Source organism: Melozone crissalis, unplaced genomic scaffold (genome assembly GCF_028551555.1).
Source record: "Melozone crissalis strain CALT ecotype California unplaced genomic scaffold, PUWL_Pcris_2 ptg000014l_1, whole genome shotgun sequence".
NCBI classification, from domain to species: Eukaryota; Metazoa; Chordata; class Aves; order Passeriformes; family Passerellidae; genus Melozone; species Melozone crissalis.
This window is the reverse complement of record NW_026535792.1, coordinates 18099191-18113844: the sequence shown is the minus strand read 5'-3', so window position 1 is coordinate 18113844 and position 14654 is coordinate 18099191. Positions and strand designations below refer to the sequence as shown.

At 44.7% G+C, this 14654-nt stretch overlaps 1 protein-coding gene across 8 annotated transcripts in view; it reads right to left on the bottom strand.

Annotated features, from left to right (window-relative positions):
* The window catches only part of MYO9A (myosin IXA), a 143865-nt gene that overhangs the window by 84449 nt on the left and 44762 nt on the right, over positions 1 to 14654 (bottom strand). For all 8 annotated transcript variants that reach the window (XM_054272505.1, XM_054272509.1, XM_054272506.1 and 5 more), the window contains 2 exons: positions 14282 to 14408; positions 7181 to 7270 (listed from right to left, as the gene is read on the bottom strand). In XM_054272505.1, coding sequence (XP_054128480.1) covers positions 7181 to 7270; positions 14282 to 14408 — 217 coding nt within the window. The remainder of the gene's footprint in view (positions 1 to 7180; positions 7271 to 14281; positions 14409 to 14654) is intronic.

Genomic DNA, 14654 nt, shown 5'->3' with positions numbered 1-14654 from the left:
CTCACCTTGGACACTGCCAGGGATCCAGGGGCACTCACAGCTGTCCTGGGCAACCTCTGCCAGGGCTTCCCCACCCTCACAACCACGAATTCCTTCCCAATATTCCATCTAACCCTGCCCCATAGCAGTGAGAAGCTGTTCCCCCTTGTTCTGTCCCTCCATCCCTTGTCCCCAGTCCCTCTCCAGCTCTCCTGGAGCCCCTTCAGGCCCTGCCAGGGGCTCTGAGCTCTCCCTGGAGCCTTCCCTTGTCCAGGTGAGCATCCCCAGCTCTGCCAGCCTGGCTCCAGCCCTTGGAGCTTCTCCATGCCCCCCTCTGGACTCTCTCAGCATCTCCACATCCTTCTGATGCTGGGGACCCCAGGGCTGAAGCAGCTCAGAGGATGAATCCCCCCTGTCCCTGCTGCCCAGGTTCTGGGGGAGTTTGGGGCTGCTGGCCCAACATCTGCTCCCCAAGAGCTCCTTGCACTGCCTTGCTGGAGGCACAACTCAGTCCCTTTCAGTTCCTCAGAGTTTTCAGACACCCATTTTCCACTTACAATTCTGAACACACATTCAGTTAAATACAGGGCATGCTTACAGTGACATCCATCACAACAAACAACCAGCCCCCAACAGCTCTCCAGAATTGAAGGAAGGCTAGAATCAGGTCAGTTGTTGACCAAGAAGTTGTCTCACATCTTTTATTTCCCTTCTGTTGCACAATTTCACATCAGATTTCTCTCAAAAGTGTGAATTAATGTTTTCTAACCCTTAGGGTAAAATGTTCTTGATCACAAATGGCATAAAATTACAAAGATCTGTTAAAATAACATCTATTAGCAAAGTCACTTGCTTAAGAAATACCAACTGTACTGGTTAAATGAAGTTAATGAATTGAAAACATCATGGAATTTTTTTTTTTCCTGGAGGAATGTAAAACAGGGCTTGCTAACAGATGTATTTACTTTGATAATGAGTTTTGTCTCATTGGATGAAAAACAGGGAAAAAATGCAGAGACTGGTGAAAAACAGACAAGCAGGTGCTGGACACCAGCCTGATAAACAGAACAGATGGGATGGAAACCAGGCAGGGATGCTTGTGGAGCTCAGGATTGTCTCCAGCATGATGGAAAGGGATGGAACCACCAACCAAGATGGATTTGAGAGAGTTAAATGGGTGCATGAGTCAAGGCATGTTCTAATGGCCTTGGAGACCTGCACTGAGCAGAGATGGAAAAAACCTGAATTCCTTGGATTATTTAGATAGAACAGGAAGACAGATGTGGCCCAGGAGAGCAGTTCCTTGCATGGATTAAGATGATACTCAGATTACAAACAGGATCAAGAGAAAGATTTTTAACAGCCCCCAAGTTCTCCCCAAAGATGTGACTGAAGTGCTCTGCTCCCACATGTCTCCTACCAAACATCAGTCAAATCACTTGATATTTAGTGCATTTTTTTTCTTTTGAATACCTGAACTGTGGCTTGTGAAACTTTCCTACCTCAGTATAACTACAAAAATACACATAATAATATATGAAAAAAGAGCCCAGAGTCTGGAGTTGAGGGGCACTTTGAGAAGGACAACAGCAACAACCCCCAGTATGTTACTTTGCTGTCATTAAAATCCCATTTTTCCCTTTTTCAGCTGCTGTATTTTGCCTTATCAAGGAGAAGATGGCTGGGGTTGCAGAGCTGCCCAATGCTCAAGACAGATCTGAATCAAAATAGTCCAAGCACCACTGTAACCACTGATGGCTCCATTGCACTCATGACCTTTTCCAAGGGTCCTCCCCACTGGTAAATGATAAGTGGAATTTTCCAGCTCACTGTTACCACACGCTGCACTGTGATTTCTCTGCAAACCCATGAAGTGCTGCTGGCTCCATTAATGCACCATCTCACTTCTGATAAAGTCCTTGGCAGCTGTTTTGGACAACAGCCCAAGACCTCAGCACACAAGTGCAGCCTTTCATGTCTGTGAAGCCTTTTCCCTAAGTTTATCTATGGCCTAAAGTTTCTAAACCTTTACACTCTCCCAAACTGTGCAGTTGTTTTAAACACTGCATTAAAACACCATCCAGTGCTATAAAAGGAAAAATTGATGGTTCCAGGAGGCAGCTCCATGTCAGATGAGCCACTGTGGCTCAGGAGATAAGAGGCAGCTGCCAGAGATGAGTGTAAGCATTATTTATGAATGTGGTGGTGTTGATTGCCAGAGGTGCAGCCAGAGAGGATGGCAGCTCCCCTGCAGGTCCCAAATCAAGCACATTTGCCATCAGTGCCACAGCCATGAGAGGCAAAACAAAGCAGCCTTGGTTTTTCCCTGCAAAACCAGATCTCCCCTTGACTGCCCTCTCCTTAATTTCAGAAAGAGCTATAGCTCCAGACATGGGGGTGTACTTGAATATTAATACCGTGGTCAGACACAACCTCTAAACAATAAACCATGAGTTACTGAACGATGAGAAAAGCACATTATGCTTTGTGGGGTCTTCCTAAAAAAGCACATGCTCATCCCATAAACCAAACCCTGTAACACCCCAAGGATGGGCACTGGGACATTTAGAATCCCACCCTGGTGTTTGGCTCACAGGCTCATAACTATTTATTTGCTCCTATCTATGGCCCTGCTCGAGCAGGTGCTGCTGTGACACACCTTGAACACTCCTGGGTAAAATAAAGTAAAATGAAATCTCCTCTCTGCTGGGAAGAACTTGCTCAGCTGAATACAAGGGGACCAGCAACTGCTGGCACACAGGAGACCCTGATTTTAATTGCTGGAATCTCACCTCCTCACTGGACTTCAGTGTTACATTTAACTGATACCTGATCTAGATCAAAGATTCACAGACTGTTTGAGTTGGGAGGGATTTTAAAGCCCATCCCATTCCACCCCCTGCCGTGGGCAGGGACACCTTCCACTAGGTGAGGTTGCTCCAAGCACTTCCAATCTGGCCTTGGACCCTTCCAGGATGGGGGGCCACGACTGCTCTGGGCACCCAGTGCCAGAGCCTCACCACCCTCACAGCCAGGAATTCCTTCCCAATATCCCATCTAACCCTGCCCTCTTTCAGTTTGAAGCCATTTCCTCCTGTCCTGTTACTCCAGGCCCTTGTAAAAACTCACTCTGGAGCTTTCCCCTTTAGGTACCGAAATCCAGTCCTTGGATCCTCCAAGATCATCCAGCAGAATAATTATATGTGGGCAAGAATCAGAAAGTCTTGAATTTATTAAATAAAACACAGAGTTGACAAAATCAATATTTCTGCCTAATTTTAAAATGGCATATTATTCCTGAGGGAAAAGCCCAACTCAACTCCTGGGGCAAAACCATCAAGACAAAGTCCTAAGAGAGGAAGCACAATATGAATAAACAGAGGTTTATTTACTGGTGGTTCCCAGTAGCAGCTTCTTCAGCACTCCAGGCTTCCAACTGCTGGGACAAGAGAAGGTTTCAGGGAGAGCTCAGAGCCCCTGGCAGGGCCTGAAGGGGCTCCAGGAGAGCTGGAGAGGGACTGGGGACAAGGCATGGAGGGACAGGACACAGGGAATGGCTCCCACTGCCAGAGGGCAGGGATGGATGGGATATTGGGAAGGAATTCTTTCCTGTGAGGTTGGAGAGACCCCGGCACAGGTTGCTCAGACAAACTGTGGCCGCCCCATCCCTGGAAGTGCCCAAGGCCAGACTGGAAGTGCTTGGAGCACCCTGGGATAGTGGAGGGTGTTGCTGCCATGGCAGGGAGTGGAATGAAATGAGCTTTAAGGTCCCTCCTAACTCAAACCCATCTGTGATTCCATGATGTCCATCCACAAGTTGTCCTCATTTTGCAGTACCTTCCACCCAAAACAGGCCAGAATAAAAGATGTGGTTTTACCCAAATCACTGCAGAGATGAACAGAACCAGGAGCAGTCAGTCTGGTATCAATTCTGAAAGAGAATGTTTCAAGCAAGCTGCCAAGTGTCCAAACCACTGTTTCTAAAAAAAAAAAAGCCCCAAACCACAGGACTGTGTTTGCAATCAGCACACAAGAAGGCAGGAGCGTGCAGCCAGCCAGGAATGTGACATCACTGCAAATCCAACTAAGTCAGCTTCTCCATGTGCTCTGGGGCTGCAGCTCAGGGAAGGGGAAGAGAAAAGGCTTGGCTTGGAAAATAAAACTCCAGTCTCATCTCTGAAACCTCCAAAATACCAAAGGGAAAGATCCCTTCAGGCCAACTCTGCCCATTCAAGACTATTAAGGGGGTGACAGTTGTCACAGCAGGACCCTAAGGGCACAAATCTGTCAGGAGCCAGGCTGGGATCGTGGAATGATCACACTCACTTTCCATGAAAAGCATGAAAGGGATGGGCAAATGTTGGCCCCTGTGCTGAGCACAGAAAGTGAAACATTTCAGAATGGAGCAGATGCACATGGGAACCTCATCAAAGCTCAAAACCCATCCCAAACCTAAATCTCAAACTTTTTATGTGGAATCCCAGTCTGGACTGGAAGGGACCTTAAACAGGTCTCAATCCATCCCATACCATGGGCAAACTCATCCAACCTGGCCTTGGACATTTCCAGGGATGTAGTATCTACCACCTCTCTTGCAACCTGAAGACTGGTAGATCCCACCTGCTCTTCTTGATGGTGTAAAGAAGCAAGGACATGCCAAAATGACATTATGAAATCCTTTCTGTGAGAACCTGTGGAGCAGAGTCTTTTTCAGACAAACCCCACTGAAAATTTCAGAGTACCAAGCTATGAAAAAACCCACAGGCATCTGAAGAATAAAATAGCTGCTGTATCCATCAGGAAAGGCAGCTGCCTATGAGCTACAGAGGTCGTGGTGGGAGACCCATGTCTGCAAATCCTCAAGCCCTCAATGGCCCCATCCCTTGGAGCCAGCTATAATGCTCCTTTGTTAAATGCACAGGAATAACCAGCCCGTTGATTCCCAAGAGCCCAGTGAGTCATGAGTGGGGATTATCAGACATCAGCAGCCTTTGTGAAGTCCCAAATGTCAAATGAATCCCATTCTTCCCTCCTGATTCAGACAGATCTGAATTTAAGTCACTCCTCCTACTCCCTGAGCCAGAAAATGACCAGGAGAAGGCCTCCAACCTGGGGAGGTTCAAATTGGAGCATCTCAAATTCTGCTCTGTGAGCAGTGAACCTGCTCTCAGAGAGAGGTCACTGCTGGATAAAATTTGGAGGTCAAGATGCTGATGATGTAAGGAGGTAAACAAAAAGCACAGGAGGTGCTCATCTTAACACAATTCACAGCTTCTCCCAAAATGATTTTGTCATGGAGATCACATCAACCATTCCCAAAGCAGCCTGGCTCCTTTGTCTTCCCCCACAGCCACCACACCCTGATCTTTCCTTTCTTCTACTGATATTGGTGATAAACCTTTCTAAGGGGATGCCTGGGATTTGGGAGCAGCCATATCAACAAAAACATTTGGGAAAGCACTTGAGAAACTCATGCTGAGCCACTCTAGTTCTAAAGAGGTGTCTTCCAACTCAGCAGAAGGTAGGACTGTTCCCAGCAATGTCAATACACTGCAGATGCTGGGCAGCAGGGCAAGGGAGGGGATTTTGCCCCTCTGCCCTGCTCAGGTGAGACCCCAGCCCTGGAGCTCAGCACAGGAGCTGCTGGAGAGAGTCCAGAGGAGGCACGAAAGTGATCTGAGAAATGGAGCAGCTCTGGCATGAGGAAAGGCTGAGAGAACTGAGGTTGTTCAGCCTGGAGAAGAGAAGGCTCCAGTATCTAAAGGAGCTCCAGGAGAGCTGGAGAGGGACTTGGGACAAGGGCCTGGAGGGATTAGACAAGAGGGAATGGATTCAAACTGACAGAGATGGGATCATGGGAAGAAACACTTCCCTGTGAGGGTGGTGAGGCCCTGGCACAGGTTGATCAGAGAAGATGTGGCTGCCCTATCCCTGGAAGTGTCCCAGGCCAGGCTGGATGGGGCTTGGAGCAACCTGGTCCAGTGGTAGGTGTCCCTGCCTATGGCAGGAGCTTGGAACAAGACCATCTTTAGGGTTCCTTCCAACCCAGCCCACTCTATGATATTCTAAGGACCCTCCAGCAGAAGGGTAGAGGGTCCTTGGAGCTCAGTTCTAAACTTTTCTGGCCATTTTTTAACGTCTGTGCCCAAGATAAAGGAAAAAAGTAGAAACACCACATTGATTAAAAGTCCATCATAAAGACCCAGAGAGCTCTTGTGTGTCCTTTGTTAGGGCACACTTCACTTCTGCACAAAGGCAACACTTCATTTCTAAAGATTAAAGCTCAGTAACAGTTACTCAACAATTACTCCCACCCTCAAAGTGGGAGAAAATATTTTTTTCCCTCTGGAAAAAGGAGTCAAACTATCTCCAGCAGACCCCCAGTGACAACATGATGTGTTTAGTTATTTGTGACACAACAGCTGCTCAGGATGCTATTCAAGGTGCTCTGAATTCTCACACAACCCTACAACAAGAGGGAATGGAGGGACCAAGAGTGGTGTGATGCTCAGTGTTCCTGATCTGGGGGATACAAGAAGATTAGAGGCAGAAATAGCCAAAACAAGCAGTTCAGCAGAACAGAATTTATGTATTTTGAAGAATATAAGAGGAAAAAAATTGTTTCTCTTTACCAGCCACAGAATAGAATTCAGAATTCCTGAAAATCCCATATAACTACACTGGAGTCTGAGAGAAGCTGATGGATTTGTGGCTGCTCCAAAGCATCACGCAAGGGCCCAGGTTTTGAGGGGTCTAAGGAAAAGCTACTGGGAATCTCCTATGGAGATCTGCAGCTCCTGCCATACAAGAACCACACTGACACAGGCACTCAAGAAGGCACTAAAAATTTCCTGGAGTCTTGGGTCAGCACTCTGCTGTGGAATCAGTTCTCCAGCTTAAGGAATGACATCTGGAGATGAACACCTGCACCCACACACAGACCCAGCAATGCACAGCTCTGCTTTGCATAACTCACAAGTCATTAAAGCACTTACAAACCATCAGAATAAAGTACAAACCTGCCTTCCAGGAATGGAATAGAAGAAAAGTCAATCATTTCCTAGATTAGGACACCCAATAGATTCTCCTACATTATTTTGACATAAATAAATAAAAACTGAAACAAACTCCGAGTGTGCATCTCAAAGCATTGAAAACCATTCCAAGAGATGCCTTTTAATAACAAACATCATGTACTGACCTCTGCCAATTTATATGGTAAGATCAGCTTCTCTCCCACTGTCACAGTCTTTCTGGTCACCAGGGCCTCAAACAGCATCTCTTCTTTCACCTAAAACAAAAGTACAGATGTTAATGATTATTCTAGTGATCTTTTTTAATTTTAAATCCAGTTTAAAAAATGCTAAACTGAAAATAAAACTCAATGTAAACACATTCAAATATCAAAATTTAATAAAAAAAAAAACAACATCAACACTTTTGCCAGCCCTTGTAGAGTTAAGTTCAATGGGTAAAAATATGCCATTGGGAGGAGCCAACTCAGCACATAAATCCAACATCAGAAACCTAACACCAGGGTATTCAAAGAAACCTGATTTTCTACATTCAGGCATCCCAGTTGTAGCAATTTCCCATTGGTTTCCTTATTCCTGGTACAGCTCCTCCCTCCCAAACTTTCTCTTGGCAAAATAATTCAACTTTCCAGAGTTGTCAAGATGAAATCATACAAATTACTCTAAAATAAGCCAAGCAGTGCCATCAGTTTCAGGGATATCTAAGTTGGGGAGGGGTTTTTTTTGTGCTTTTAAGGGTGGGGAGGAGTCAGAAGGAGGAAGAAACCCTTGGAAAAGCACCTGATATTTACTCTGCTATTGGCACAGGATGTTTACTCCCCAAAGCCCCTGTTCCTGGCGAGGTGACAGTCTCTAATCAGGTCTGCAGAACAAAACTCAGTTGTGCAAACACAGACACTTCAGCAAAGAGGAAAACTGTGCTGACAAATTCCAGCTGTTGGGGAAAAGCCACTTCCCCAATCAGCTTCAAGACCCTCTTACTTTGAGGAATTCAGAAGGTGTCCTCTCTCCCAGAATAAATGAGTTAGACCTAAAGACTTTGAGTCATTGAGTGATCTTCACTAAATTTCCAAGTCATAAAAGACATCATGAGGCTGGGTGGGAATCTTGGAGCCCAGAATTAATGGATGTGGATTGAAGTCTCTACAAACTGCTTCTCCTACCTGAAGGACTCCATGCAGGCACCAGACCTCCTCTGAACATCTCTGACTGTTCAAAATCCACATTCCTGAAGCCACCCAAGGCCATATTTTTATCACAGGGAAACCATTTATGATTTGACAAGGAAAATGGGAAACATAGAGGTTTATCAATTGAACTCAATGATCTTAGAGGTCTTTTCCAACCAAAACAATTCTATGTACCTACTTTAACTTAAGGGTTTCATCCAGGAATTAGTATGAAGAGGAAATGCAAACAAGACAGTGAAAGGTCAGGAATCTCACAAACCATAGCAATAATGATGCCCTTCTGTACAAAAGTCTCCTTCTGCCAAAACTACTGTTACGGGAGTCTCCCTGATAAAACCCAGGGAGTTTTTATATAACTGATTCTTCCTGCAACAAGAACTTGTTGCTGTGGAAATCAGAATACATCAGGTCACCTGTATATGATGTCACCTGCCAGCAAGGTCTCTATCACTGGAAATGACACTTCAAGGTTCATTTCTTTAGTGCTCAGCACTACTCAGGAGCCCCCAGATCCTACAATCCTATTTTACCTTTCAGAATCAAGCAGAGAAAAAAAAAAATCTTCTGGTTCATCCAGAGATCCACAGCAAGATTCCACATTTGGTTTCCATTCCTCTACATTCACCAAAATATGTGATTTTGTAATTTTCAGCTCTGTGGACACTTTTCCAGCAGCTCTTGACCGTGGGACCATCAGCTGCTCTCCCTCAACTGCACAACTTGCAACAAAAGTGAGTTTCACACCATCCATTATCCCCCTTCAGGATGCTGCAAACCCACAGCTAGCATGCTGGCTTTTTTTAATTATCCAAGGCAACAAGGCAGAGGGGTGTCAGATGGTTCCTAATCAAAACAGTCCAAAGAAATATTCCTCAACAACATAAACACTTCCAAGTCCCAGATTTGTCAGCAAACACAGGGATTTTAAGCAATTTAAACAACTACCCACGCCCTCCCTCACCATCCCCAGCTCATGGTCACTCTGGTTCTTTCCCTCCCTGCTCTCTGGATTAAGGGAACCTGTGGATGTGCATCCTTCTTCTCCTGACCGGTGGAGATCCCATTAAAATCACTCTTGGCAAGGATGGGAATCCCTGCATCTCCCCAGGCCCCTCTCTGCAATTACCCCCCAGTGGAGCTTCATCTCAATTCCTTCATCACCTCTGATGAGCACCACGGGGGCAACCAAATCATCCTGATCTGCATTCAAGGTCACAGCATGAAAGTAGCTGACTCCCGATGCCAAGGAGGAGCCACTGGAGCTTTCTAAATAAAAACTCAGCACGTGCTGATGACTAAGGACATGGAGGCACTCACAGCTTCCCCACATCCTACACCTCCTCCTCCAGTAAGTGTGAAACACTGAAATAGGAACACCCATTGGTGCAGAGTAGCAAAGAGGAGAACACCACTTACTCCTTTACTTTGTGCCCCAGGAGTTTCACTCTTGGGTCACATTTCATGGATTTTTGCTTCCTGGTGCTAAAGGGCACAGCCTGCTTCCCCTCTTAAACAGGGCCTGCAGGAGTTTAGATCTTAATTACAGGGACAAAATGCAGATTTAAGATTTGTTGCCACAAGTGGGCCCAGAGAGGGCTGGAAGGCTCAGCTGCATGAGCAGTGAGGGGTGCCCAGCAGTGCCACAGCTGGGAATGTCAGCGGAGCACGGAGCCAGCAAGGGCTGGGCTGGAGCCAGGCAGGCAGAGACTGCTCCTCCAGTAATTCTGGGGCATTATGTTAGAGCAGCTGAAGAAAAAGGAACCATTTCCAGCTGGAGAACAAGAAAACATCAGGTTTTGTCTCTCCTTCCATATTTGAGAAAGGGATTCCAGTGCTGAGTGCTCGCTCTAAAGACACCTCGTGTGGAGTAACGGAAAATAAATTCAGATTTCTATCAGCTCTTCTTGGAAAAGAGCTGAACCTTTTCCTCAGACTTTCCTTCAAATAACCAGAGAGTTAGAAAGGGTGAGAGGGAATGACTGGAGCTGTGTTAGGAGGGTGGTGGGGCACTGAACAGGCTCCCAGGGAATGGTCACAGCCCCAGGGCTGCCACAGCTCAGGCAGAACTTGGACAATTTCTCAGGCACAAGGTGGGATTGTTGGGGTGTCTGGGCAGGGCCTGTGGCTGTGAAGTTACACTCAATGGTATTTGTGGATCCCTTCCAACTCAGCACATATCCTGTGATTCTCTGAAGTTTTCTGACTAATTCTGGCTCAAAATTTTGCATCTAACCATGATATCCCTGCTCATTGCAGGGATGTTGGAGCAGATGAACTTTGGAGGTCACTTCCAACCCCAATCATTCTGTGATTCTACAAAACATCATCTGAAAAACAAATTCAGAAGAAAAAGCTGGAAGCAAGCACTGTCTGCTCCATAATCCTCACCCCCTCCTCAATTAATTTCCAAGACATTTATCACAGGAGGAGCCCCAGTGCCTGTGGGATCCCTCTGGGAAGCTGAAGGCCATTTTTTAGTGGAAGAAGAACTTGAGCACATAAATCTCCTGGAGAGGCCAACTTTAGCAGCAAACAAAAATGTGCACTGGGAGATCTGGCAAAACTTATTTAGGTCACTTGCTAACTTGTATTTACCTTTATTTGCATTGAGAATAGGTATTGAATTGGTTACCTAAACCTAAAAACTGAATACCAAACTGCTCCACTGAGCAAAGACAGAATTTATCTCCTTCCTCGATGTTCCATCCATGGAAATAATTTCCCATTTTATTAAACACATACAATTTAAACATTCCTACTGTTCCAATGGAAAACAAAATGTCTCTTTTAAGGTCAACTAGATAATCTCTAATATATTGTTTTTGTTAATAAGCCCACAAATGAGCTTTTCCAAGCTTTTCCCCCAGAAACACAAAGGTTTTACCCAGTTTTACACAACCCTCTGTGATTTCTGCCCAGGCCCTGGGATATTTGCAGTGCTTGCACAGGACTCCACGTCTGCTTGATCCATCAGGCAGCCTTGACATCACTCCCCAGCACAGCATTTCAGCAGAGTTTAAACAAAGGCCCTGAAAAATCTGCCAAAAGCATCACATAATCCGCACACTATGTCTATTCCTGAAAAAAAAAAAAATGGAATCAGGGATTTTACTGTAAATGAAACAATGATCTGCAGAGTCTGGCCAAAAACCTATATTGCAGTTTCAACAAATGCTGCTCTGGATGGTTTAATAAAGCAAAAACATATTGGATGGGGCGATAGATATCTAAGAAAAAACAAATCCATTGCAGATCATCATCTCCTCCCAGATTCCTTCAAAAAAATCTCAGTATTAGCTTCATTTTATAGGTACACAAATCTCATGACACAGAGAGAGGGTAGCTGTGCAGTGGTGCTGCATTAACTGGTGCAGCAGGGAAATTCCCCCATTTATCATTACAGGTCCCAACACAAACCAAGCAGCTCACGAACATTTGGGCCAGATTCCCCTTGGCAGTGGGAGCAAACCCTAATTTTGCCTAAATTTTTTAATTTCAGCCAGGCTGGCGGTTCCCCTCCTGCCCTTGGAGGCTACATCCCCATGGAGGCCATGCTGGAGCACCTCTGCATCTCCTCTTGGCTGCTCTCAGAGATGGCCAGTGCAGCTCCAGTTGGTTTTTTCCTTCTCTTGTCTGTGTCAAATCCGTGACTGAACAAATCCAATGAGTCATTTGAGCACAAAAATCAACCCAGAAGTTCCCCCAAGATAAGGAAGTATCAGATCACAGTTTCTTCCATCCCTTTGCTGTGCTCTGGATGGTCCCACCAAACAGCCAGTGACCACAGGAAATGAAGTTCAACTCTCTGTCAACTCCCTATTACTTTTATTCTGAGATGATTTTTCACTTTTTAGTGGCTAATGTCAAGATCTGGAGAAGGGATTAACAACTTTTTCAAGCCAATTCATAATTTCAGCAACAATGGGAAAAGCAAAATTGTTCAGTGACCACAGAAAAAGAAGAATGTAATAAAAATAATTACCCAAATGAGACAAATACAAAGTGTCAAATATTTTAACCAGTATTTTAAATCTCTGGTTGAATAAAACTCATTGCATTTAATGTGGACAGCTGTAATGAATAAGGAGTTGTGGCTGCTTTTTGTAATGATGCTTCATCTGTTTGAACCCTTTGGTTCTTCCTTTGGGTCAAACCTGAATAAGCAACAACATCTGTTGAGGTCTGCAAACAGAAATGTGGCATTTCATGGAGATAAATCAAGTCTGAAAATAAGATTATTGGCTTTATTTCAGCTGATTTCAGTGGGTCTGTTGAAAGGTTTACACTTGGAGGCAGCAAATGCTTCCAGTTCCATGGATCAATTGTCACCTAAATGCAACTTAAGGGACAAACAACACCACTTACCAAACTCAGTGATGCATTTCATCAGATCCTACCTCCATGCAGCAAGCATTGTCCCAATCTAATTAACAAGCTTTTTATGTTCTAGATGGTCATTTAATTTGCAAAAAGAATTACCACAATGAATAGAAATCTGAGCAAATTGGTATTTGCTCAGATACATCAGATCTTAGTGGTTAGGTTTGTTGGGTTTTCTTTTTCAAATGGTGAAAAATAAATATATTTATTGATTTTTACATCTTGTTGACACTACCTGGGGGTGCTGTTCCAGCCCATGGCATTAAGGCCCTGTTGGATTGATGTGGCTCAGCTAATGCCTCATTTCACATAATCATGTGTAAAAACCACCCCACGACCTCCCCACATGCAGATGTTGCAAAAGGGTTTGTTTGAAAAGGCAAAGACCCAAAGCCTGGAACTTTTTCAGCTCTCTAAGTCACTCTCTTACTCAAAACTTTTTTAAAAAACAATTACTTAACTGACTTGGCCACATTTAACAGGGTAAAATCAACAACATTCTCCTCCCCACTTATATTTTCCTTCTGTTTATTTCTGCAATCTCCAAGGCCAAGATGCAAAGAGCATCCAGCTGCTCAAACCATATTTTACAGAAGCTTTCTCCTCCCTAAATTCAAAGTATTAATGAAGTGCTATGAAAATCCCAGAGAGCCAATTCCCAAGTTCTGTAGGTAGGGAGATAACACAACAGTTATTTAATGGAATGAATAGGAAGAGCACCACGTGCAACACAAAAGGACAAGTTGCCTTCTGATTCCACCATAAAATCAGCACAAATTCAGCTTCCAGACCATCCAGGGACTACAAAAGGGTAAAGATAATTGTTGCTATAATCAATTACAAGAAAAACAGTTCAGTTGCAAGAGGTTTAGAGCATTTCAAATGAAGTGAGACAGCAAGGGGAGATTCTGGTAACCTCAATCCATGTCAGGAGGTTTTTGAACTCAGTTCCTGAAGGCCAGCAGGACAAGTTGGCTCATTCAAGACTTTTGTCATGAAAAGAAGTACCACAGCTTCAAAACCTGCTTGGGCTGACAGAGCAGATCTCCTAAGAACAGGTGGAGACCAATAAACCCTTCCAAGGGACACCAGCACAGCAGTGGCTCACAGAGGCCAAGGCATCAGGTCCTAAACAGCAGATAATCAATAGATGCACCAAAAAACTCCATAACAGGCCCATAAATAGGGACTAGAGGGGTGAGATGGGCCTACAGGTTCTCTTGTGGAATCTGGCAGGTAATAACAGACAAAAAACACAGTGAGGGAGCTCAGCACCTCCTTCACCAGCACAGGACAAAACATGGGGTTATGGTTGTACAACTGCTCAAGTTCCTCAGACAGACTTTAGAACAGATTTGAGGAGCACCAGCTGAAGGCTGGAAATTGAAGACACTGCCATGTTGGACAGCAGGATTGCTTTGCATCTACACCCTGCAACTTTTCACATTTCATCACAGAAACAGGATTTTCAGTCAATGAAACCTGAAGCTGAAGAGTAGGGGCACAGACCCTCCATGAAAAACCTCATTAAAAAAGTTTCTGTACCTTTTCCCTGCCAAACATGAACAGCCCATAAGAATGGAAATACACAAGAACTTACTCTTTGGTGAAACTGGAAATAAATTGTGCACGTTTTGTGTGCTAAATCAGAGGTGGCTTGTTTGGTGTGAAATTCCAGGAGGGAAAGCAGAGCCTTACCTCCAGCAGCTCTGACACAACAGGAAGGATTTCAGGGTTGCAGATATCGATGGAGTCATCCCTGTAGGTTTTCTTTTTGTACCGGATGTTCCCCAGGTGCAGGATGGCCGACAGCAGAGAGAAAATCCTAAACAGACACAATTCATTTTCACTCTGTTTTTCATAAAGTGAATGAAGAAGTAAATTTTACCCCCAAGGGCCATGTCCCTCTTTGACTCATTCTTCTAATTTTCAACCCAAAGAATCCACTTTGCCTCATGTCAAGAAGTTTTTTTATTTAGCCAAGTACCAAACTTGCATCTGAAAAGTTTCCTTGAAAATTCTTTAACACATCAAACCCACAGTTACAAAATTACAGTCCACGTTGTAAGAA